The following is a 25,922-nucleotide window of genomic DNA, read 5'->3' on the forward strand; positions in this document are numbered from 1 at the left end:
TTTTTCTTTAAAACTTTTTAGAGCAAGTAGTGAAGACGATAAGGAAATTGGGATTCAGATTTTATTTCAGATAGGAACTTTTAAGTTCAGGAAATTTAGATGGCAATCAGCAGCTTAAGCAGAGAGAGATTTCAAGGCTTTAATCTTGTAAAAAACAGCAAATAAACTGACCGGCTTTGTCCAGAAAGGCTCCCTGCACAAATTTAGCAGTCTGTTTGCAAGCTATCAATTTAGGGATTGGTATCTGAACTGTTATCCAAGTAGGGACATTACTTAGCAACTACCATGGCTTAAAAGGAATTTTCATAAGTCTCATGAGACGTTATGATTTATTGACCAAAAAACTCAAACAAAATCCCGAAACCAGTTCAGACTGGCTACAGTTAGTTTCTTACAAGTTACAGGATTAAGTAATGGTCACAGTGAGTCTATACCAACTCATTTACGCAGAAAGTGCTCTGGTGTATTAATGTTAAAAGGTCTGTAATTGAACAGAGAATCATTAACTTGAAGACATCTTTTAGACAAAACCCTTTTTTTACGTCCCACTAAGGGGGAAAAACACAAACAAAAACCCGTCACATGCACGCACATTCAGAAAAAGGATATCGCCTAAGCACGAAAAGGAAAAACAGAAGCTCTGGAGCAGTATCTGTAAGCAACCGTGTGTGATAGAGAGGGAGAGGAAGCGAGTGAGGTAATGGTATGATTTAATGCTAGCAGGAGCGTCATTTGCTTTTTTACCCCAATTCTTTTATTTTTAAAGAGTTCAAATCAGAGCTTCGAAAGCCTCTTTTTGTATCTGGAGCATATAAACACGAAATGCTGTTTACATTCTTGATTATAAACACATATTGAAAATCCCTGGTCCACCTCCAAAAGCAGATCGCTTTGACAGCATTCGGATCAATGTTTACAACCCGGCACTTGTTGCTTTCCTCGCCTCGGCTCCGGGCCTCCATCCTCGCAGCCTCGCGTCCCCCAGCCTCGCACCCTCGTTGCTGCACAGCGAAGTGGGGCTACGGTGCGGCGCTGAGCTTCGGGGAGGCAGGAGAGCGGAGGCAGCCATCCCTTTAACCGCACTGCACGCTGCTCCCCTCATCTCTCCTACCGGCGCTAGGATAGCAGCATGCGAACACAACGCTTGGCCCTGCCTTAATATAATTCAGAACGTTACATAAGTGCTTGATAAACAGAGCAGGCAGCTAGCAATGAGATAACCTAGCAATGTGTATATTCAGCTGACTTCTTATTTAGATTCCCAGCTAGTAAGCTGTGACTGTGATAAAGGCAAAGAAAATGGCTGTAAATACCAATCTCTAAAGGCATTCTTGCTTCTTTGAGGGCACCTCAGTTTTTAACACCATATGCAGGATAAACGTGTCTAAATTTTACGTATGGCCAGATTACATTTTTGATTTCCTTTTTCCTTCCCTGCTTCTGAAGAGCGAAATGGTTTGTAATACAGGAAGCATTTCAAAATCATTTTCCTACCTACCAATAGCTACAAAGGGTAGGCTGCATCTTTAACCGGCACCCTTAGAAATGTACTACAAGCTACCCGATGCTTACAGCATTTCTCAGCTTTACAACGTCAATTCTAGACAATGACTGGGACGGAAGCTGCCAGACACATTATTCTAAATGTTCCCCTTAGCGTACTGTTCAAAACGCATGTGCAATGTCATAAAAGATCCTGGAAAATAAATCACAATCTCCAATGTATACCTTTCCCGGCCAGGAGAAGAAAAACATTTAAAACAACATTAATCGTATCTGTTGCCTTATTACTGAGCCAGGCAATGGAAATAAAAGCATGAAAGCGAACTGACAGCTTCACACTGATAAGCAATTACTGAAGACAGTGTATTTCTAGACAAGTAAAAACCTTCTTTTAAAAAAGTTTTAAAATACCTAAAAATAAAAGCATGCTGCTCTGGATCAGCAGCTAGAAAAGCCGAGAAAAGGAAAGACAGAAGGCATGGAAAGCGCTGATAAAAATAAAACAAAACAACAAAATGAAACAAACCAAGAACCCCAAATGAAGGTTTAAACTTAAGCTGCCGTTCCAGAAACCTCGTCGAAGCTGTACCGAAAATACACACCCAAATGCCCACTGCTGCTATCTGAAGCTCCCTTCTGCTGGGCCCTCTTCCTTTAGAGCAAACAAAGTAGTACTAATAGCTAGCTTTCCTCCAACTTCCCCTATGAACAAGATCCGCTGGTGGATTTAAGCGGTCAACCGCTGCCACCAATTCTACAAACTTCCACATTTCTCTAATCCTATTCATTGTCTTGTGCTATTATATTTCTAAGTGGTTTAACAGCTCATGCCAGTATTTTTCATAACTCCTTGGAGGGGCGGCTGTTACTTCTCACCCATTGCCATCTCAGCTCATACACAAGGCATGAAGGGGAAGAGAAAACAATACTGATCTTTCATACTCGATCCGTCTAGGCTCGTACTTTCTCATATATTACAGCCTTTTTAGGACCACAATTTTTGGCTGCCCTACACAAAAAGAAAGGGAGCATTCTCCCAGCTGCCGTGTGAAGTAGTGTTTCCCTGAAGAAAAGTTTTCGGTGATTTTTTTTTTTTCTAGGAAAGAATTCTGTATTTTTATGCACGCTCTTAACTGATGGAAGGAAGTTGCTTGCTGTGAGATTTAGCTTGTAGCTGCAAAATAGGCCCTGTGGCCATCTGGACATGTGCTGCAGAGTTGAGGCCGACGAAGCAAAGGGATACAGAGATGTATTCAACCACCTTCCTTCTTCTGGGGCTAGCGAAAAGCTTTATCTACCGCAATTCCATGCCTTGGGCTCAAGTGTGGGGAGAAACAGAGACCAAAATCTATCTACATGTGCAACTTTAAGGGCTTGCCACAGGTCATCTCACCACCTGCACCAGAATGGGTAGGAAAGCAGTTTGGGAAGTAATTTGGAGTTTGACCGGTTTTGGCCTTCCTCAACCCAGAAAAGATTATTTTTTACTGTAATTTGGGGCTGATCTTTGCACTGATAAGCAATTATCGAACAAAAACATTGTATACTTGTGAATTACGCAGATGTTGGTCTGTGCAACTCTGCCATGTGCAATCAGTAATTCCTGTAAAGAGCTGCTGTATAATTCAAGTATATGACTGTTTTTGCTATACTTCTTGGCCCTCAGAATTTATTCTAGAAGAGGTACCCTTGAATTTGCAGAGATTAGTCAGTTTTGGAGGACTAGCTGCGACACACGCACAGATCAGCCAGTACATGGGCAGTGTCTCTAGTATCAGCTGGAAAATCCACAGCAAAAATAGCAAGGCCGGTTGTAAAGCTGGTGACAAGTCTGGAAGCTGTCCACATGCAAACCTTAAATGCAGACATGACTTACATTGGGACTCCTCACTGCGGGACAAAGAAAAAAAGTATAAGCCTCACCAGTGGAAACTAAGTTTATGTTAAGAGTTGTTATTATTTACTGCTTAGTTTCCCAGTTCTATTGTATCACAAATAAAATATGTAGATCTTTTCCTAGCAGGTTTCAACTACCAACGAAAGCAACTGAAAGAAAATAATTATTTTAAGAGGGTGAAATATTGTATGGCAGTGAAGCCCTGTGTTATTTGTATTCTTACCCCTTAATGGATTCCTCTATAAAAATCAAAGCTACTCAAAAGAGGTTTTTAAAAGGTCAGCTCAAACAAGGGGCCTAATAAAAAAAATGTAAAGAAGACTAAGCCAGCTTAAGGAAATGATATTTCTGAACTAAAAAGCACAGAAAATCATTTGTGCTTTAGTGATAGGCTTTCTAACGCTTATGAAAAGGCTCTTTTCTTTCTGCAAGTCCTCTCTTTCTTCTCCTCTAACTCCAAGGAGATTTTTTTGTACCATCTGCAGTAGATGGTGCAAACAGCTGGACATGAGAGCACAGCTGCTCTGGCTGCGTGAAGCAAGGACACATGACGGCTGCATTGCTGTAAAGAATACAAGAAGTTGTTTCCACCACAGCTTGTGGGTGGGGGAGATCACCGAGTATGATTTTCTAAGGCCTTGTCAGCGCTAGAAAGACCCTCTCTGGAAAAGTGTTTTAGGAAGAGACCTTGTACCAACATAGCCATATTTGATAAAGGGGGTGACTCTTTTCACAATCCTTTTCCACTATAACATTTCAGAAAAGGGCAAGCCTTTCTGTAAAGCACAGTCCATCGGGGTCTATTGCTTAGCAAGCCTAAAATGGACAGATGGCAGATGAAATTGTAGTATCGTTTAATCAACAGGATACCGAACAGCATATATAATCTTCGCAGTCAGTCCTACAAAAGGACACTCAGTTCAAACACCTACGACCTGCACTCTATGTATTAAAACAAGAGACGCCTCCCTGCATCTATTCTAAATGCAACGACCGCAGATTATACAGTGTTGTTTGTTTTGAGGGGCAGATTGCTGGATCTAACAATTCAGAGCTCTGAACGGTCACTTTCTCTCCAGGCTTGCTGGATCACTGGAAATCCATGGCAAACAGCCACAAGATCAACTCTTCTAAGAGATGCAGTGGCTATACCGTTTTACCACCTTCCCTGATACTTCTGAAATAGGGCTTTAACTAGCTAGTGGGTAGCCTTTGGAAGACAGTATGCGTCACTCAGTTAAGCACACACGGGTGCATTCCTATCATCTAGCTTGGCTCCTTTCAAGCATCCTTCACGAAGACATCTGTCTACTGAGGGGAGCAAAGATTCCTAACTTTGGCTGGCTGTACTATGTTGATTTTACATAGTCTACAGCAAATAAGTCTCGAGGTCATTACTGGAAAATATCTACATAATATCTACATTGTCTCTGACAGTCCTATAAAGCATTTATGTTGGTCATAGACTCACCAAGTTTAAAAGCCCTTTGGTGTACATGTTTCACCAGGAACAACTTGGATTTTGTCTACACTTGAAACACAGTAAAAAACACATTGAACACAATTTTACTGGTAGTATAGACAGGGAAAGTGGTAGTTAATGACATTTGAATCACTCATGTTTTACACAGGCTCTTATGCACTTTAAAGACAAAGCTGTTGGCTGACCATTTTCCAACGTGGTGGATTTTCCCAGCGTGGACAAGGAGTTGAGCTGGTTAGGGAAAAACATTCCTAAATAATTCAGATTTTTCCCCCTCTTGTTCAGGGGATCTTGCAACAGCCTATGCATCGTAGATTATGTTGTCTATCATGAGTCTTATCATGAATGCCAGCGCAAGAACTTTTTCTAAAAACTTGAAAACATTTGCAGTATTAAAATAAAAACTCATTTAAAATACACTGTGGAACTACAAGATTCTGGCCATATTTACTTATGCTAAATCTGATTATTATGAGTTCTCCCAAACTTGTAATTTGATCTCATCTATAGCTGCATGAGCAGAGTTCATTTGATGTGCTGTACAAAGAGAATTGAGAAGGACCAGACCTGTACCTGTACCGCACCAAACACTTTCCAGGAAGTAATGAAGCTGTCCTGATACTTTCTAGACAGAATAATGATGTCTTTGGCAAAGAGCAGCACTAACAATTATTTCACAGCGATTGGAAAGACAAGCCAATACTTATGACTGCATTGTACCGAAAAAACCTATGACTCCTGCAGAACAACCTTTAATGTCAAACACCGGAACAGGTTTTACAAGGTCTTAAGGAAGGCACTACACCTTTTCTCACAGATGGGTAAACTGAAACACAGGGATAAACTACCCCAAGGCCAAAACAGATAATGCATTCTCCAGAGTAAAGCTACGACTCTAAGCACTTTTTTCCTGACGAAGTTTGCCCTTTTGCTTCCTCTGTGTAAATAAGGAAGACAAAAGTCAGAAGAAACTGAAATAATGCATAACAGACCAAAAACCAGCGTGATACATGATTACAGCCTGCTGTAAGCAGCTCAGAAATTGAAGAGAATGCAAACAATAGCACATGTTCTATGATTTGGACATGGAGAATTCCCTGGACTCTTATTCATATGAGCAAGCTATTGAGAAACACTGACATTTGGGCAATAAAAATAATAATAAAAAAAAAACCACCACCAAGAGAACATTGATTTCCCAATACAACTGCCATTGTAGTTGTCCTAGCTGTAAACTGATTCCTCCCCCCACTCCTCTGCTGATTTGTCACAGCATCTTTAACTGGTGCTGACAACAAGCCATTCAGATCTCTGTGCATTGTACTGCAGGTTCAGACTGATCCTTAGAAATGCATCTCACTCTAGCTCGAACTACCAAGATAAAGACAAAGCAACATGCCACGATTTCCAAAAGAGAGGGAACGGGATTGAAAAAAGAAAAAAAAAAAAAAAAAAAAAAAGAGGAGGAATGCTTTGAATTTAGTCCCACTCTTCAAATAGGACTGAATATTACAAAAAAAATAGCCAAAGGATCCCCAAACCTGTGTAACTGTACTAAATGCGTTTACCACCAAGTCTGCTGTAAAACTGACGGTCAAATAAGATTAGCAAAAAAAGCAACTTCTATACTGTTTTATCTTACCACAATCAGACAATTTACACTGTCAGAGCAAAAACCAGCCTTGAGCTTTCTGAACAGAATACAATGCAACATAAGCACGGTCATTCCAAGAAACCCAAACCAATTTACTTCTAATTTAATCTTGCACAAAGACAGAAAGTCATGCAGTGACCTGCAAGGATTTTTTTGTTGTTGTTTTTGAAACGAAGGGACACTGCTGCTTAAGATATTCTAGGAATATGCATAATACTAGACTGGCACACTTAGTTTCAAAGTCTGCATAATGTCTCTGGCATTATCTGACTCCAGTATGAAGCTGCAGATTTGGCTTTATACCACATCTCAGCACACTCCTCTGGAAACCACCACCCGAAATAATCTGTGGAATATTTATGAAGTAGAGTCGAAACAGTGCTTCAGGGAGGCATCAGTGCAGGGGAAGTGGCATAGGGGACTGGAAGGCAAAATGAGGGATGAAAAGGCAGATTGGCATTTAGTGCAGCAGCGCGGTAGGGAGGAGGAAGGAAAGCAGCTTATTTCCAGAGCCCCCTTACCTTCTCAAGTTAGTAGCAGATCTGGAAGACACGACTCGGGGGAGAAATCTTCTGAACTACCTGCACATATGCAATAAATACACTCTTCCTCATACAACTGCATACATGTAAAAAATATGTCATTTTCAGTGCAGGAAATTGCAACTGGGAGGTCGCTTGTTGCTCAGAGCACTGAAGATGGAGATGAGTAAGGTACTGAATGGGTACCTGCAACATTTAATCCAGAGGAGCGATGCTTTGACAAACTTCTTGAGTTTAAACATGTGAGCAGCTACAGGGCTTGCATGCAAAAGCCAAGTGGAGGTCCCGTCAAAGAACAAAGAAGGCAATGGAGGAGCTGGGGATAGGAGGAAGCAACTCTTCTCCACGGCCAGCCACCCCCATCATGCCACACACAATCCACTGTCACATTCCCCGTTGCTCAAAATCTTCCACTGTCAATGCTGAGTATTTTTGTTGCTGTTATTGTTCTTAGTTTGAGGGTTAATATAATTCCATATTTTTTCTTTCCTTCACAGTCCTTATTGGCCTCGATGATTTATTTCAATGCCCTCTTTGCTTTCACTTTGGGAAACAATTAGGATTTGATTAATTCACCTTTTAGTGACAGAGGAACAAATAAGGACTCCTCAAATTCCTCAGAAAAAAAGCTAAAGTACTTAATCCAGCTGGCTACTATAGGTTTTGAGAATTTCAGCTGAGGACATACAACTGGAGAAGAAACGATCCTTTCGATTGAAAAGGTAGCTACGTACAGAAAAAAGAGCATTTCACACTTAAATAAATATTTAAAGGTATTACGGTTCTAGGAAGTTTCTTTACTGAAACCAGGCTCTACTTGTTACTTTATTTCTCCAAGGCTGTCATCAACCTCTGAGAAAAAGCGATATTACCTAATTACTTTTAAACTATACAAAAATAGAAGCAGAAATGCATATAAAAAGTAATATTCAAATTGTGAATAGCTTGAATATTTATGCACACTATGCGACATTTGGGAATTTCCAGCATACTTCAGTGCGGGTTCCTGATGAGTTCTTTTCACTTGAGAATCGTAGTGCAAGAATCAATTTAGTAAAAAAATGAAAACTGTTCTGAATGAAACGGTGATTTCTCCCCTTTCTTCTCCTGTTGGTATGTTTTGTCTGATAACATCAGCAGAATGAGCACATATTGCTTACCTTACAAGTGAGGTGGCACCACAAAGATCTTGGGGTCTTCTCTGCCACTAGGTTATGAACTGTTGTGTGGAAAACAATCTGCAGCATATGCTGAGAGTACCAAGATGCACTGCACTGAATCCTCTCAGGGATATGGTTAAGGGTTTGCAAATGCTCACAACACTCACTACGGTTTTCAGCTGCCATTATTTCCCTACTGGATTTATGGCTGACTCCTAGTAGGAAGCAGAATCATTTCAAAATGCACGGGATACTGACTGTATTGCTGAATTTGTTCTAAAATGAAAAGAAGTCTTTTTTTTTTTTCCTTCTTTTTCCTTTTTTTTTTTTCCCTGCCTTTGTATACTTGTTTTTGTGGTTCCTCTGGAAACAATGCTGTCTCTATCATGCATGCCTAGATCTAGCACTTATCGAGCAAATCGCTACATATGACACTATTCCTTCATCACAAGGTATGGAGAAGCAGCCACATGTCTGGATAAAGCAGAATTACCACAGTATGAATTACGTAAAAAGCAGACTTCTATTAAGATAGATACAGAGAAAAAAAGAAAAAAAACCCCATGTATTATGAACAGTAGAAAAATATAATTGAATTAGACAATATAAAGGTAATTTCATGTTTAGATCTGATGGGTCAGATAATGGTCTGTTCGCCAACAGGATACAGTAGGAAAATAGAGATAAGAACTTCCTTCAGTATGTAAATGCAAAGACTTCAATTGATTGAAAAATGCTAGTGTTTTCTAGTCTTTACAGATACATGACAGTTTCTGAATAAACACCCCTGTATTCTGCCTCTGGAAATTACATTAAATAGTAAAGCATAAAATCATTTTAAAAAGTCAAAGGAAGCTTGGGAATAAATAGTAGGTAAAACGAGCCAACTTTACATATCCAAGTAGACAGGTGAACCTCACTGTTTGTTGACCAAGCGGACACATTACCTATCTATCTCAAGAGCACAGAGATCCATGTCATAGCAAATGGCCAATCTGCCAAGAATAAAACAACGAACAAACAAAATGAGGTAAAGCAAAGAAATGGATCCGCAGATACTATTAGTAAGGGGAGAGAAGAAAGGGAAATACAAATGTCGGCAAACAAAAAGAGATCCAGTTGTAATTCAAATCAAGACCACAAGTAAGTCAGCGATCTGTGCGCTGGAACAGAGCAAAAGGGCAACGCAAATGCAATCCTACACGTGCAGGATTCTGCTCAGAAGACTTTCAGCCAGTACTGCAATAACTGTTGTGTACAGGTAAGGTGATACTGTAGTCCTTTATAAACTGCAGAATATAAGTAGGTTTTATGTTGAAATCTCTCCAAAGCAGTGTGACAACAAGACATGCCTCTGTCTCTAGTTTGAGAGAGAAAATGGAGAAACATCGGTCATTTGTAATTTGCAAGGGGCTGCAGAAAGCAAGCAAGTCTTCTGAAGGTCTAGTCTCTTTCCCAGGTTTTCAGGGACTTCTGACGAGGTACAGAAGGATACAAAGTGTTCTTGCCCATTTTTTTGAGGTGGGCTTATGCACTGTCTCAAGACAAAGAGGACAGTAACACACCTGTTAGAAGAACCTCTCCCCAGTACTCTGAGGTCCACAAAGTAAGACGACTACAGTCAGTCTGATGAAAGGCAGAATAAAAGCGAGACCTTTCACTGGGAAAGTCTTTTCTTTTTTTCCTCCAGAAAGAAGTTTAGTTGTGCTTCTCGCAGCTACTGCAGAAGATAACCATCTTCTGGAACAACGAGGCTAGATGAGATGAAACAAGTCTTGCTTGGGGAGAAAAACACTTGTTTTAAACTCATCACATGCTCTGAAGGGTTCAGAAGACTAAATATTTTGGAATGGCCTTTCAGTTATCCCCTTTCTAAAATTCACAGAATGTCTTCAGAATGTTAGTATTTTTTCTGAATACTCTTTATTTGTCATTAAATGCACTTCCTTCTATATTTCAGTTTTCATGGTCTCCTTTAAGTCCATGATAACTTCACAATAACAATGCTAACCTCACTTACTCTAACTGTGTTTTAGCCAGGCTTACAAGCTGCTCAGAATGCAGCAGTGTATTTACTCATGTTTCTGAACATTTATCTGCATTGTGTTCTTCATACGATGTGGAAACAGATTTATCTTGCGAAGTTTTCTTTAGTTGTTTTCAGGATTTTAGGTATTTTTGTTTGTTTTCCATGTCCATTCTGCTCATTTCCATCAGGACATAGCTTAAAAAGCCTGTCACAGTGCAATCTCCTACGTTTAGAATTATGTCTTCATAGAACAGACGTAAGAGACTACTAGCAAGGTCCAATGCTTTAAGACTCTTCAATCCTGCCTAAAAATACTTAGTGCTTTATTATTTTTACCTTACTTGGGAACCCTCTATTTATTATCTTCGCCCACCTACAATCTTTTCTTCTTCTTTTCCACACTCTAAATTGGTATGACTTGTTTACAACTTATGTAAGAACATTCCTAAAATCAGTTTTAATCATCATATAATCATTCTTTCAACATACTGTATATTATGACGAGCTCCCTGCCAGAGGTACAGAATTGTGTATTTATAAATATGCTGTCAATTTCTCTGAATAAGCTTTAATAGAGGTCTCACCCTTGCCAGTTTTTCATAAGGTAATTTGACGATGATTACTTTTAAAGTACTATCAGGTTAAAAACCTCAGCTGTTGACTGTGTTGTTTGGAACTCATGGAAGCGACGTGCACTCTGCATTCCCTCTGCACCACAATCTCTTCCCTCTCACCTTGCAGTGACAATCCTACAAACACCAGCTGCCTACCAACTAGAGAGCATGAGGTGAGGTGAGCAACCAGTGCATAATGCAAGTTAAAGCACGGAAAAAAAACAAAAACAAAACCAAAAGACCTCCATGCATGTCTTAACAGAAAATGAAACCGTGAGAGAAAACTAGTAACTACATTTGTCTTCCTCCCCTTTTTTTTTAACAGCAGTAACAATGCTGATATAGTGAGCTATAGTTTACTGTGACTGCTTCATAACCAGGCTTGCCAATTTCGTACAATGTAGTAAATGTTTGTTAACTGGCATCTGTTTCTTTATACAAAAGCTTTTCAAAACAGAATCCAATATGTTAGTGGAGAAAATCTAGTATATGGTAAATTTATCAAAAAAAAAGATTCTAAGATCCTTACAATGTGAGGCAACATGCCAACAAACTCAATGAAGACAGAAGTTATACTGGATAAAGTCCCTTTAGTACCACAGCTTGCTTCTGTATTCCCTAAATAGAACAAACCCTAGTGGTTACAGCAGTTTCCTCACTCTGACACTCTGCTGCTCATTAACAACCTATTTTTTGATAATTTGATATAGTAGTGTAAGCAACTGCAAGTCTGACATAGCTGTGCCAGTATATAAATCCAAGAAATTACAGCCATGCTGATCATTACATTTCTTCACAAAGTGTTTGGAAATAGATGATGTATCTGTATCATCACGCTTGCAGAATGCTGATGTCCAGAATGCAGATTTTCCCAACTCCCAACACTTTCTTTTATACCAGAGGAAAGGTATGGAAGCCTTCTTTTATACAGCCAAAAAAAAAAAAGAAAAAGGAAGGAGCTGAAGGCAACGAGTCAAGAAATGTATTAAATGTGTCAGCAATCCTCAGTTAGAAAAATGTACTAAAATGTTATCTGGATATTCAGTATAATTCATTTCTGTGATAAAGTATTCGAAAAATAAAAATATATCCCTCAAGATCCCTGGCAATGTTCATGAAAGGAGACTAAATCTGAAAACCCTTCTCAGAAAACCAATACAACTGATTTCAAGATTCATCTTTTCGTGTTTGGCAGTGAAGTATGGTAACTGCTTAAGATCATCTGTCTTTTTCGATTACAAATTGAGGAATTTTCAAGGGAGCAAAATAAAGAAAACAGTAATTTTTGAACTAGTTCTAGAACAAATTAACATTTTAAAATTTTGCTCTGGAAGACAATTATTTGGTCAATTACACAGGAAGTCTACTGACAGACATTACACATATTTTCTTCTCCACTGCTTAATTTATGCTCAAATGAAACTTTGTGTAAAAACCCACCATTATAACAAACATTTCTAATTAAATCAGAAAGAATACTTCTACAATAGACACAATTGAAATGGCTTCTCTGAAGTCAAATAAACTTTTTCAAAAATCTGGCAGTATCATTATTGTTTTGTATTAAAAAGGAACAAAATTAGATTTAATTTAATTACAAGAAGTAAAGAGACACTGTTAAACTGCTTAGTCTCCCAGTCTGACTTACCTTAAAATTGGGATTACAACCAAACTGATAAATACCAAGACTCCATCTTCGTTTAGTCTGAGGTGTAAAATTTCTTTTTTAAGCACAGGGGCTTAGCCTCTACATTTTTCCAACATAGTATAAACTTAATTTTATTTTCTTATTTCTTAACTTCTGCATTCCACCATTTTTCTTTTTTCAAATCTGTTGGTGTAGCACTAATTTAGAAAAACACCACCACCCAAGCCCTGGCTTCTTGTAGATCCTAACATAAACAAGGCTGGGCACGTATGTAAGTGCAGATGAGCCCATGTATGCAGAGTCTGGTCAGTGAATATTTCCTCATGGAAGAAAAATGACTCTTGGTCTTTCATTATCTTGTGTTGTGAAATTGTCTACTTGTAAAAAGAAAAGCTGACCATCTCTAAGCGAAAAAATGTATGTAAAGCTTCAGGAAAGTCACAACCCAATTATAAATAAGTTGACAGCATCACATATTACCTGGCATTAAATTTTGCTCTTGCTTCTTTTTTAAATATTCAACTTACAGGTATTATAGTTATTATACAGTTATTGTATTATATAATATTATGTAAACAAATGTTTCACAGTAGGTTAGGTTTAAGGCAACAGAACAAAACCCACACTTATCTTTGGAGCACAGCGAAAAAAAATCCCACAGAAAAATTTAAAATACATTTGTGTTACATAATGATAAGCTTATTAATAGGCTAAAGTATTCTTTAACCAGCTGATCTTTTCCATTGAGAAGATGCACACATTCAACAATGAATTGTACACGAACAGATCGAATTAAACTCCCTATCGATTGACAGAAACTGGAGAAGTGGAACAAATATGTGACTCTAAATGTTCTCTGCAATATAATAAAGCTGGCTGTGGTCATACTTTACTCTTTCTCCCATGCATACACTGGAACAGTCCTAAACCAAGAAAAGCATATAAATAACACTACAGCTGACAGAATGACCTACAACTTCCTTCTGAAATGTACTCATAAATCCTGCATGCAGATTCTAGATAACCAACAGTTGCAGTTTTATTTCATTTGAAGAAGTTTTGTGACACTGACACCAAGCAATGACTCACAATAAAGACTGCTAGAGCTAAGCTGTATCAGCATGATTACTCTAAGAGTTTTACTCTCTCCTTGGTTCAGTATCAGGGAAATGTCCAGTTTTAAAGCTTCTCTCTACTGGTAGTTACCTGTACGCTAGCTAGACATCAACTTTCGAGGTTACTTTCAAAGGCCTGCTTTTTAACAACCAAATTATTTCATACTGTTCTATTTGAAAAGTACTTCATATTATTTATAATACACAAAATTCAAACGAAACAGCCCTTAATGAAACCAATTCCATGAAGTCCCTTCTCGTCACTCAACATCCCAGATGCTGGCCACTTTCACCAGTCACACTGGCCCACTGTGCCAGCTCACCGACTCAAATCCTGTACCTGCATCTCTTTGCTTCTTGTCCTCTAAGAGATCCTCTTTGCTGTGATATAAAGTACACACAGCCCCTTTAACAACACATACAGCAGAAGGCTCTTTCTTTGGGTTAAGGCACATCAACACTTGGAGAGCATGCACACTGAGGCTGATGCTAAGTGTGTTGGCTCTTCAGCGGGTTTTGCTCGGGCTCTGAAAGTGCTTGAAGTCTGTATTGTAAATGCATATAAGCCTCTGAAAGCCTGCAGTTTAACTCTGCAGAAGGAATATGGAAAAACATATCTCCAAGTTAAATACAGGATACTAACACAAAAGTAAATGCAGATGAGCTCAACTGACAGATCTCTGCAATCCTCTGTTTTGCTTAGTGGATTTTATTTCCAAATGAAGTTGAGTTGCTCTGTCAGAGAAACATGTTCCACACCTACCATAACAATGTGTGTGCAAAGAGTCTGGAAAAAAATTAAGAATCACAGAATCATGGAATCAGCATTCATCTGGCTTTCAGGAAAAAATGAAAAATATTGTTGACTGGAGAGGAAAGAACTCTTTCCTCGGTAGAATAAAAGTCAGCTTTGCTGTAATTTCGAAAAGAAAGTAGGAAAGTTCAATAAAACATCTTAAAAAACAAAAACAAAACCAGATACTTTCATGTGTTTGTCAAAACTCTGCTTGGCCTTTAGACTCCAAAAGTTGATGCTCATCAATACTTACTGACTGCTTTCTCTGACTATTGTAGCTGATTCTTGCCACAATGACTGCTTTGGCAAAAATGTATCAGAGAGGAGTAAACACAGAATCACAGAATCACCTAGGCTGGAAGAGACCTCCATCTAGTCCAACCTCTGACCTAACACTACCAAGTCCTCCACTAAACCATACCACTAAGGGCTACATCTAAATGTCTGTTAAAGACCTCCAGGGATGGTGACTCAACCACTTCCCTGGGCAGCCCATTCCAATGCATAACAACCCTTTCGGTAAAGAAGATCTTCCTAATATCCAACCTAAACCTCCCCTGGCACAACCATTCACTTCTTGTCTGGAAAAGCAAGGCAGGAAGACCTGACTTATTTCATAAATGTTAAAATGCAGAGGAAGAAGGAAAACCTTAATACTGCTGCGTTTAAAGTTACGTATGTTGTCATAGTGGGTAACAGAAAACTTTCTGATATTCTGTATGGCAAAGGAAACCTGTATCAGAAGCATTATTTTTTGCTAGTTCTTGTGAAACCAATCACTTCTATACTTCTACGATGACCAGACATGAAATAACCCTAAATTCTAATATGGACATTTTATTTATCTGTAAAAGGATTTTTTTTTTGATTTTTTTTTTTTTAAGAGGTACAACTATATTACTACTTCAGATTAAGGTTAAGGAATATTTTATGTTTTTCTGCCTTACCATTTCAAACTTTCTGCCTGTTCTAACACTGCAGAAAACATTGTCATGCATGCAGAAGCATGTGGGAAAATGTACAGTTTAGTTTAATGTTTGAGCATCCCATCTAGGGCTGCTTAAATGCTTCTTCAATGGTAAGTAGCTAACAGGAAAAATAATTTTTCGTATTAATGTTTAGAAGATGGAGAAGGTCCCGTGTATATAGCCTATCTTCTCTCTTATTTTTTAATTGAGAGATATTGTTGCTTTTTATCCTAGAAATCACTTGTTAATTCAGGTGGCTAGAAGAGGTGGGTGCATGCCCATATGCCATACTATTGGGGAATGGTATTTTCATATTGCTACTTCCTGCAAACTGGGAATACAAAGGTATTTTGGCAGTTTCTGCAACAGCTTCTTCTTCCACATTTTTGTACTTCTAAATAATAGTATTATATGATCATGGTCACATTCTCATTAATAAAATTAGAAAGAATTGGTTAAGTCTGATGGTATTTTTTCAGGAGTGAGGGTAAAAAGGGGAACGGCAACAAAAATTCACAACAGATGAAATGGTTATTTCAGAAAATTCCCAGTGTGTATTTTAAGAAACCACAATTCTGCCTCTCAAGAGTGTGGTCTGATAGTTAGTAAACAGTGAAAAATGTAAGCCTAACACACACCAGAATGACTTTTGTCCTATCTGGCAAATACCTCTTTTAGAAGGCTCATCAGTAAGGCTAAAATAATTACTCTATAATTATAACCTCTCTCATTTTTTCTATGTCTGGTTAGAGTTTATAGTTTAAATCAGGTAAGTGGAGGAAACCTGCTCATCAGTTAACGAAAGACAATTTGCTTCTAACTTATATGCTGAATTCTGTATGGTTTGAAAGTGATGCTGTATAAAGAAAAAGGAAGAAACTCTATCGTCATAGTGAGCTGTCTATAAACAGAAGTGAACTTTAGATGGAAGAAAATTATTAGTCTAATTTACACGTATCACAATCAAAATTTCAGTAACACGAGGAATGAAACATTTACCATTGATTAATACTTTTCATCTTTTCTCTAAGTAAAAAACATTAAGTTCTATACTTAATAAACCATTACCAAGGTTAAAAAGAATCACTAGTTTAAAAAATGTATTATCTAGCTTATAACCAGTGTGTCTACCTTAATCTATACAAAGACCTGCATTTACTTATTATTTCATTATGATGAGAGAAATTTATTAAAGATAAAAAGAAAAGATGAAAGGGGGTCCTGAGTTGTTTCACACCTTCTGGTTCTGACCTGCCAATTAAAAGCATGCTTCAGATATGAATCTGAAGCTACACTCACACTCTATTACATTTGAAAATAAATGTTACAACTGTGCTTAAAGCACTTCAAAAAGATTTCAGCCATGTTTCTTTGATTGGTATGCAAGGCGACTTCTCTCCTCCTGCGTAATCCTTCAGCTACTCCTTCCCACTCTCCCTCTGCTCTCTTCCTTTCCACAAAAAAAACACGGTTTCAGCAGCCATATTTCATCGGTCCACTTCCCTTTCAATATGCCTTCTCACTTTCTCAAGACACGCATGAAGAAGCACCAAGGCGTCTTGAAAGTAGGCAGCTATCAGAAAGCACAACAAGAGCTCTGCAAACCCCAGGCTGTGTATTTCAAGCTCCAGGATGGATTTTCATTTTCAAGCAACGTGTTCACTACGGTATCACAACCACCTTTTCCTTCTTCACGTACAGTTTTGATTCTGGTGGTTCATAAGCAGTTACCATCACAAATGGGAGATGCTTGGTAGGTGGCTGGACATCTTTTTGTATGTTCAAAGACTGCAACTGCATGGGTTTAGGCACAGACATGCAAAAGGCCACTGCTCTTAACGCTATAAAAGGCACATGTAATTTTGCCTGTAACAGTGTGGGTTACCAATGGATTTGCAGTGCTAATGCATTTCACTACTTCAACAGGCTGCAACGCTTCTTCTAAGCATATATATAATTCCTTAAAAAGTAATTTTTCCTACCAGAATTCCCTCCTCAGCTTCGGGAAGTCTCAATTTTTTTAAAGGTGTCTTTCTGTGACCTCTACTGTCTGCATTACTCCTACAGCACAGTACTATGAAGAAACCTGGGACAAGCCATAAAGTATACAAATTCAACTGAAGGCACTCAGTTCCATGTATCTACTTTGTCAAAGACATATGACATGAGATATGTCAAAAATCTTTGACGGGCTGCAACAATCAGTCACTAACTGATACAGCCAATTACCAGTGACAGTTTTATGTAAAATATTAAGTAGTTTGTAGGATTTTTTAGCAAAATTTCAACTCAGATCTCAAGGGTGCCCATGACACTATTTTACCTCATGTTTCAATGATCTTGAATTAGAACTGAACAGTGTATGACGATGGGGAGGCACGGGAACAAATACATACAGGAGGGCATAATCCCTAGATTTAATCCTGTATACAGCGAAAATTATAAAACAAACAAAAATGCTGAGATGATGGAAAGTATCTCCTTCCTATGCTCTAATGATAAGGAGAAATGAAAAAAAAAGAAGCAGTTCTGCTATTTAACTACCAAAGCTGAGGCCTCCCACACTGTCAGAAGAGAGAAGCTGCTTGCTGCCGTACAGACACTGGTAGTTATTACTGTATACAGAACTTTCACAGGAGACAGAATTAGTAATTAATAAGGACGTTGGTCTTGAAAAGGTTAATATTGAGGACAACAGCAGTGTTACTGGTGGATCAGGATCACTGGAAACTGGTTTTGGGAAGGCACCACAGGAAGGACTTAGCTGCCACTGAGTCAACACAGCCTGTTTGTGACCTCTCCGTGTGAGAGCTTTAGCAGAATCCAATTTGGAGTATGAAGCTGCCAATTCTAGGAAAATCCCTAGAAGTAGTATTAAACAGCAAATCCCAAAGCCACACTAAGTGAAGGTATGAGAATTGCACTAACGCATGTATTTATTTACAGGCATGAATGCAGCCTGTGTATGTACCAACACAAGACTGAAGTGATATGCTAGACAAAAGACACAGATAATGACAACGAAGGCTTTTTGACCTCACACTGCAAGAGGGAATTGAGGAGTGATTATGTCCATACTAATGATTAAGCCTTGTATCTAGGAGAGAACACAGTAACCTAGAAATACAACTTGGTTTCAAGAGAGACTGAAAACAAAAGAAAAAGTTTTCACACTTCAGGAGATGATGGACAACAACTTAAAAAACTTTTTTTAATTACTTCACCTAATACCAGGACAGATGCCTCATAGGTTGGCTAAAACCGTTCTCAGACAGAATAACTGCAAGGAAAGAGAACTTGAGATGTGTCCTTTGCATGAATATTAGCTCAAATATAAAATCAATTTTCTTTGGCCAAGTTCATATCCCTTGTGTTTGCTTTTCTGAGAACTTGCATAATCAAGTTTTATTAGCACAAATGTTTGTACAGAGACCAGTTTAGGCCTTCACACTTGAGTGTATCAGGAGTGGCGTTTTTTATCAGGAAAAAAAGATTGGTAGTCAAATGGGGATAAACTATTGGCTGAGGGCACTGTTCCCTTAAGCCCTTGGTTTAGTTCCTCAACAGAGGAACACAGCGAGCAAAGTACAACCGTTCCAGCTAGGGCCACCCACACGCGTGCGCGCACACACACACACACACACACACACACAGCTATTTTGTGTGAATGCAATGAGACAAAATAAAACTCTCGAAGCTTCCAGTAAACCTTAAAGTAGTAGTTTTTTTTTTTTTTTTTCCTGAAAAGACGCCTTGAGCAAACTGTGTATGACCTAGAAAAAGAACTGGATTTTCTGCTTTTGTGTTTTTTTCTCCCTAATTCTTCTCTTCTGATCTACAAACCACTATCCTTCCCTGATACTGCCTAAGTGCTGTAGTATCCCCACACCTTACGTCTCATCACTGCAACCAGTTTTACCCAGTCAGCTGAGCAAACTGACATGTGAGCAACCAAAACTAAGATAACTCAACTCTTACTTTATCAAGACAACACATGTATGTCACCAGACCATCCCCGATATTCCCCGATGCTGACTGACAATCTGCAGAATTCTTCAACTTCACTGCTGTCATTGGGCACATGTATGAATTTCCAAGCAAAATGTAACTGCAAGAGCTTTTCTGGGATTGCTAAAGAAGCCACCAATTAGTGCATAGTATGGTTGGCAGTGAAGAAAAGGGACTTTGAATGCAGAAAACTAGCATTAGAATAAAGTCAACCCACTTACATGCATATTATCAAACAGGAAGTAACAACCTGTAACTCTACCTCATGGTATGTTATTGTAAAACAAAATTTTATACCTCTTCATTGCCACAGACATTAATTTTCTTAAAAGATGCAAACATACTTATGAAGACACATAACCAACTCATCAAATCTTTGTCTTTTCTTAAATGAAGGTCACCATAACTGGATCTTTGTTTTTGCTGAGCTCTTCTATATTCAAGGCAGTTTGCTGGCAGTTCCCTTCCATGAATACAATAAAATTTGACATTAAGCAACAAGTATGAAGAAAATAAAATATTTTAAAAAAAAGGAGTTGTATTCATCTTACAGAAAACTATTTAGCTTTTAGGAAACCGATCCAGAATGAGAAGAAATTTTTAATGAAGATATTTTGGTCTACAATTTATATGCTAGATGGTTCAATGCTAAAACAGCACTAAAGTACAATTTGAGAGTCCCTTATAGAGCTAGAACTTGCTGAATATAAAGTATGTGAATATAGACATAATCTCAGCAGTTTAAAGTAGGTTAAAGATAACCAAAGTAAGCTAAAAAAAATATCATCATAAGCAAAACCAACCTGCTGAAATCTAGGTAAGCTGAATGGTGGTACAATGAAATGAAATCAACTTTTAAAATTAAACATGATTTTTGAAATTAAACTTGAAACTTAGCTTCAAAGAAACACTAAATCAGAAGACAGGACATACAATAACCTGCCAGTTCTATGACACTATTCTCTAAGAAATATATGACGGTCATTAAGGAAAAAAAAGTTTGATAACAGATATTCTCCACCCCCACAAGAATTACGTAAATACGTTCGTAGTTAGTGATGAAGAACAATTCAGATTGTTGGTTATGATACATCTACCCTTGTCAGACCACAATGTCTGACCTCCTGTTCAGTCACAGTTTCACATTTGCTACAAACACCACACTGTGTATTAGCATGACACTAAGAAGGGCAGATGTATGCAGCACTCACATCAGAATATTAAAATGGCCCAACAAGCAGGCCCTGATTCTCACTTCCATGGAGGATCGGTATCCCGGTAATTTAAAAAGGCATTAAAGATAAAAGAAAAGCAACTTTCAGGCCCAATATAAATAAAGAATTTGCCTTTGTGTCTTCCTACTACCTCTCTTTCCAGAAAAATATTTTTCCCAGAGTAATAAAGAAAATTAAGTTAAGTTTTAAAAACAGAGAAGATAAGTATTGTAGCCAAATTAAACTCTTTTAAAATACACTGTATTGGTAACTCATTTAAGAGTCAGGAAGTTGGGTTGCTGACTTTATAACATACTAATAACGCATTTCAGTATTTTAAGTCAGCAATACAACTTGTAATCCAACGATATTTTTAATGCAAGTTGGGACTTTTCTTGTTTTGCTTTTTTTTAAGCATAGAAATTAGTAGTGGCATACTGATAACGTTCTTCCTGCGCTAACAGGTATAAGATTGGGGTTTAGCTGATGGCCTGAGATGCTTTGTCCCAAAGCCTGTGCAATGAAAACAATGTAGATATTTAAAAATCTCACAGCAAGCATGTGTATCAGCATTATGCTCCTTCCCCTTTTTTCTTCACCCGTTAAAGATGACCATGGACAGGTTCTAAAAGAAATGTCATCCACACCTACTGAACCAGAAGGACAGCATCTTCACTGTCAGTATTCTCTACATGTATTCTCACATAAGTATTCTCACGTAAGAAAACATCTGTGCTTATGAGTATTGTATTTCTAACCCAGTCTCAATTGCTTCAGCTACAAGGCTGACCTCACCTCAGCACTCTGAATAACATCTAATGTTAACACAGAGGTGTTCTTGGTAAAGCTACTGCTGCTGTGCAATACATAAACACAAGCATGCAGCAAATATACAACCGCTTGAAAATCTCATTTTCGTTGACTCTCTTTGTACCATTTTAATTTTCAAGGAATGATGGAGGGGCAGATAAAAGTTAGGTGCATTTTTTGTATCTTCTTTCTGTTAAGATTACACTTCATTATATTAACGTCAACACCTGTGAAGAAAAGGCTGTTTGATCAGATCAACGACACAGGTATTCCTGAGTTTCAAATCTCCATACCAAGACTGAACACTTGAAAACGTGGGTAAGTTGCTTAACTTTTACATTTTCAGGTAGATCACAAACTATAAAGCACACGTGTTTAAAGGATATTTAAGTATTAAACACTATTTCATAAACTGTCTTGAAGGTGGAGGATTATGCAAGTGTTGTAGTAAGTACAATAGTGAATGACCTCGCCAACAAAAAAAGAAAGCCAGTTAGAAGAGATGGAGAAAATATACAGAAAAAATAACAATAATCTTCTTTCAAGCTTTTACGAAAATAAGTAGTGGGATTTAATTTTATGTTTCAGAAGAGTGGACTTCATTCTAGACCCACATTTTTCCCAATTTTTGTTTTATTTTTGGACATACCATGAAACAGCCTTCTCGTTGAAATCTGTAGTTAGGCACCATTTTTTAAGGGAAAATAGAGTGCCATTAATACTATAATCCAGTGTCTTTGCTGGGTCCTTTAAAATAGGCTTTTTCCAGAGCAGGACTGGGAGATACATGTCTTTACTGATCATTACAGTAAGCTTTGTATTCATTTACTTTAAATACATGTTATTATTCTATTTTACTGGTCTGAGGTCTTATTTGAGTGTATTAATAGATACAGTAGGACAGTCAGCCTGGACTTCTCAGGAAGCATAGCTCAGATCTGTACCACGGTGGTAGCAGCGGGCAAGGGTGGAGGGGAGACCCACCAACCACAATTTAGGACAACTTTTTTTTTTTTGTATTATACAGAACTACTGCCTGTCCGGACTGTTGCAAGGCAAATGCTTGAGCTTTGGTAAGCTCAATCCATTGAGGTCAAATGAGTTATTTCCTACACATATGCAATTTTCCCTCGCTTCCATGTGCTGATGAATCATTACTGGATCCTTCTCTTTCCCCAGAATAGTCTGGAATAAGGGAAAAGAAAATACAACCCACGGCACCGAAATTCCCCATTGTGGCAGAAGCACACAATTCCTTTAGCTACACAGCCCATTTTCTCTGCTTGAGCCTAGGCACTGGGAGCAGAGAGGACAGAAAAACAAAACACTGAGTGCTACAACAGACTTGCGGTATTGTTGCTGACCACACTGCCAATTAGACAAATCATAACACACTGGAGTGTGTTCTCTGAAAACCCTAAATCACATAGCAACTGTAAGAGTACACATTTTCGCAATAGCAGTTCACATGAAATGTGTATTTTTGGTCAAAGTCTAATTCAGAGCTGGGTTATTACTAAGGACAGCGGAGTTTTGTAGCCCTGGCACGTTAATGTAGTACTTCCTGATTAATCTATTTTCATCAATGTACTACGTATTTATGATCTGCACCTTCACAATCTACTACATATCTCTTTTCCAAACATTCCCAATCAGACAAACCTGTTCAAGGATTACTACTCTTATGGACACATGTACTGCTTGACTTGATTTATATGAAAGAGAGAATAACAAACATATTACTATCTTGAACGAAATACTGCTTATCATTTTTTCCCAGAGAATATACTAGAGACGTAATAGTAAAGCAGGTATGCATTCTGTTAGGTAAAAATCTCAGAGGCTTAAGTGAAATATGAAAAAACAGGTATTTCAGCACTGAGTCATAGACTTTAAAACAGAGCATTTTCCTTAGATTGGTTCTAACTTTTAAAAACTTAATAGTTTCAACTGAAATTATTCTGTGTAAATATATTTCAAATGGAATACAGATACTTATTTAATTTGATTTTTCCTTTCATATTAGCCTTTATTAGCTGTTAAGTATCTAAAGCAGAATATCTAGTTGTGTAATAATGGCAGACAATGATAAAGCCATCAATTACTTTTGCTATACATGCTCAGGCTACACAGAGAAATAAAATGTTAATTGCTGCATTGCCAAACACCCAGATCTTAAAAGAATATAAATATATTTCATAACTTTTTAGAAATGATTACATTCTTGGGTATTAATTCCATAGAAAGAAACACTTACTACTGTGCACAGTCAATCAGTTGATATTCGTTTGACCTCTCGAAGCATGCCTTCACACCTTCATCATCCCAGAGCTTTTTTGCATGTTCAAAGAATTCCTGGAAATTGGAAATACGACAAATAAGAGAACATTTCTCAATCTTTTGAATCCCCAGCCTAGATTTTTTGCTCCTTTGCCCAACCTTTCTGCTTTGAAATTTTGTGGAATGAGAAATTACACCTTTAAAGAAGAAAAGAAAAAAAAACACACATTTATTAGCAAAAATATAGTAAAATACACTCTACATATGGTTGCTGGCAGTTTCCAGTACATCCTATGTAATCAAGACTGTCTTCAAAATTCAGAGTAGTCCATATGTAAAACTTACTGTAAGTACGAACGTTACCTAGAAGCATGCTCACTTATTTTTTAACTGAATTTATGTTTCTGTCATGGAAAGGGCATGAAAGCGATACAAAAAGCTGCTCAGCTTATAATTGCCAGCTTCTCAGAGAAAGACCAGTCTGTAACTTTAAAAAGATTGTGTAACTTTTCCTGAAAAACACAACTCTCCGCTGTTGAGTATTTTCTCATGCAACATAATTTAATTGCAAGAATTTCAGAGCCTTTGCTCAACACCGCTTCCTCCGAGCAGCCGCCTGGCACAACACGCTTTTCCTAGCTATCCCAAGCAACCCAGCCCAGAACTATGTGCCGGCCAGCTTATTTCAGAATTACTTGAAAGAGGAATCACAGCCCTCCTGAGTGATGGGGAGGCTGTAGCTCAGCTGTACGAAGCCTGTAGGCGCACAACCGTGGGTCGGACTCTGCCCAACAGCTCCGGCCGTAGGGCCATATGCACTCCAGCTCTTCTAAAGCTGGGAGTCTGTTTTATGCTAAATTGTTGCTGGAAAGCCAAACCATAACTGAGTTTTTCCAACCAGATCTTTCTCAAATTGAACAAAGAATGGTTAGACAAATGAAAGAATCTGCAATTTCCGTAATTGTATGGCTGAGTCTTTCTTCTTCCAAACCGAATTGTTAAAGGTACGTGTCAACTTAAACACAGAAGTTGTCTGCAACCTCTTAACACCTTAACACAGCTACTAAATCACCAAAGACCTCTGGTCAGTCACAAATTTGTTAAACTTAACAAAATACTTCACTTTTCCACAGTTCTATTAGCTATGTGTAAAACGGGTGCAGCACCACTACTAACTTCATAACCCCGTTGGTAAATATCTTAAATTTCTCAAATTGTCTGTTTGCCAGTCCCTCGTGCCCGCCTTGTTAGGATTAAAAACTCTCAAAAAAAACCCCCACAAAGTTCCTAGCAAAATATCTTGGCAGCACAGTAACTTTACTTTTCCTCTGCAAGGGTATCCTATCTTGAATCCCACCTCTGTGGTGTACCATGAGAGGTAACGCTGTGCTCCTCAGGAACCTCTCGTGAGCTGCTGGCGTTCTCAGGCACAGCACAAGAAGCTCGTACTGAAAAGTTTTAGTTAAGCTTTGAACATAGTTAGGGAGGTCCTGATTAACCAAGGACATTTATTTTTTTTTCTTTCTTTCCCCCAATTATATACAGAGAGAAAAACATGTTCTTTCAGAAGTTTTTGAGCTTTAGAGGAAAGGAGATGCTAAAGCAGGCATGAGAAATCTTCACCAGAAAGTCTTGGAAGAAAAGAGGAATCACCACTGGAGACTGGCAGATGCTTATACTGCCCTTGGAATTATTTCTTCATCGTGATGAGGACATGTTTATTTTGTCTTTGTTATTTTAACAACTTATGTAATGATTGTTTAAAACACTGCAGATCCACCTTTTGAAGTTAGGCCGTGGCTATTATAAACTCTCTGTTCCTGCAGCAGAAAGAAAGCAAAAACAAGCTCAAGAAAGGACAAGTTATCAAACTAAATAAATAGGACACAATGGACAAATGTAAAAGAGAAAGCTGCTGCAAGAAAAAGAAAAAGAACTGGCAAAACAAGTGGAGCAAAGTCAAAATGATAAACATCAGAAAATGTGGAACACATTTCTAATTTGAAGCTTCTGCTGGGTTGATACTTAGCTCATTAACTGAACGCATTTGTTTGCTGGCACCTTCGTCTAAACAAAGGCACTGCCTTTCCACTGGAAAGAAAGTGCTCTGGGTAAGCAGCAGGGTCCCAGGGCAAGAGGACTCAGCCGTCCCTCCCGCTCGGATGGGTGCGTGTGTGGCAGAGTACAACCTCAGCGCTCCC

At 38.2% G+C, this 25,922-nt stretch overlaps 1 protein-coding gene across 3 annotated transcripts in view; it reads right to left on the minus strand.

Annotated features, from left to right (window-relative positions):
* GNAL (G protein subunit alpha L) overlaps window positions 1-25,922 on the minus strand; it is a 197,064-nt gene that overhangs the window by 37,994 nt on the left and 133,148 nt on the right. For all 3 annotated transcript variants that reach the window (XM_066991210.1, XM_066991211.1, XM_013179375.3), the window contains one exon: window positions 23,699-23,796. In XM_066991210.1, the coding sequence (XP_066847311.1) occupies window positions 23,699-23,796 (98 nt within the window). The remainder of the gene's footprint in view (window positions 1-23,698; window positions 23,797-25,922) is intronic.

The sequence above is a fragment of the Anser cygnoides genome, chromosome 2, assembly GCF_040182565.1.
Source record: "Anser cygnoides isolate HZ-2024a breed goose chromosome 2, Taihu_goose_T2T_genome, whole genome shotgun sequence".
In the NCBI taxonomy this organism is placed as follows: Eukaryota; Metazoa; Chordata; class Aves; order Anseriformes; family Anatidae; genus Anser; species Anser cygnoides.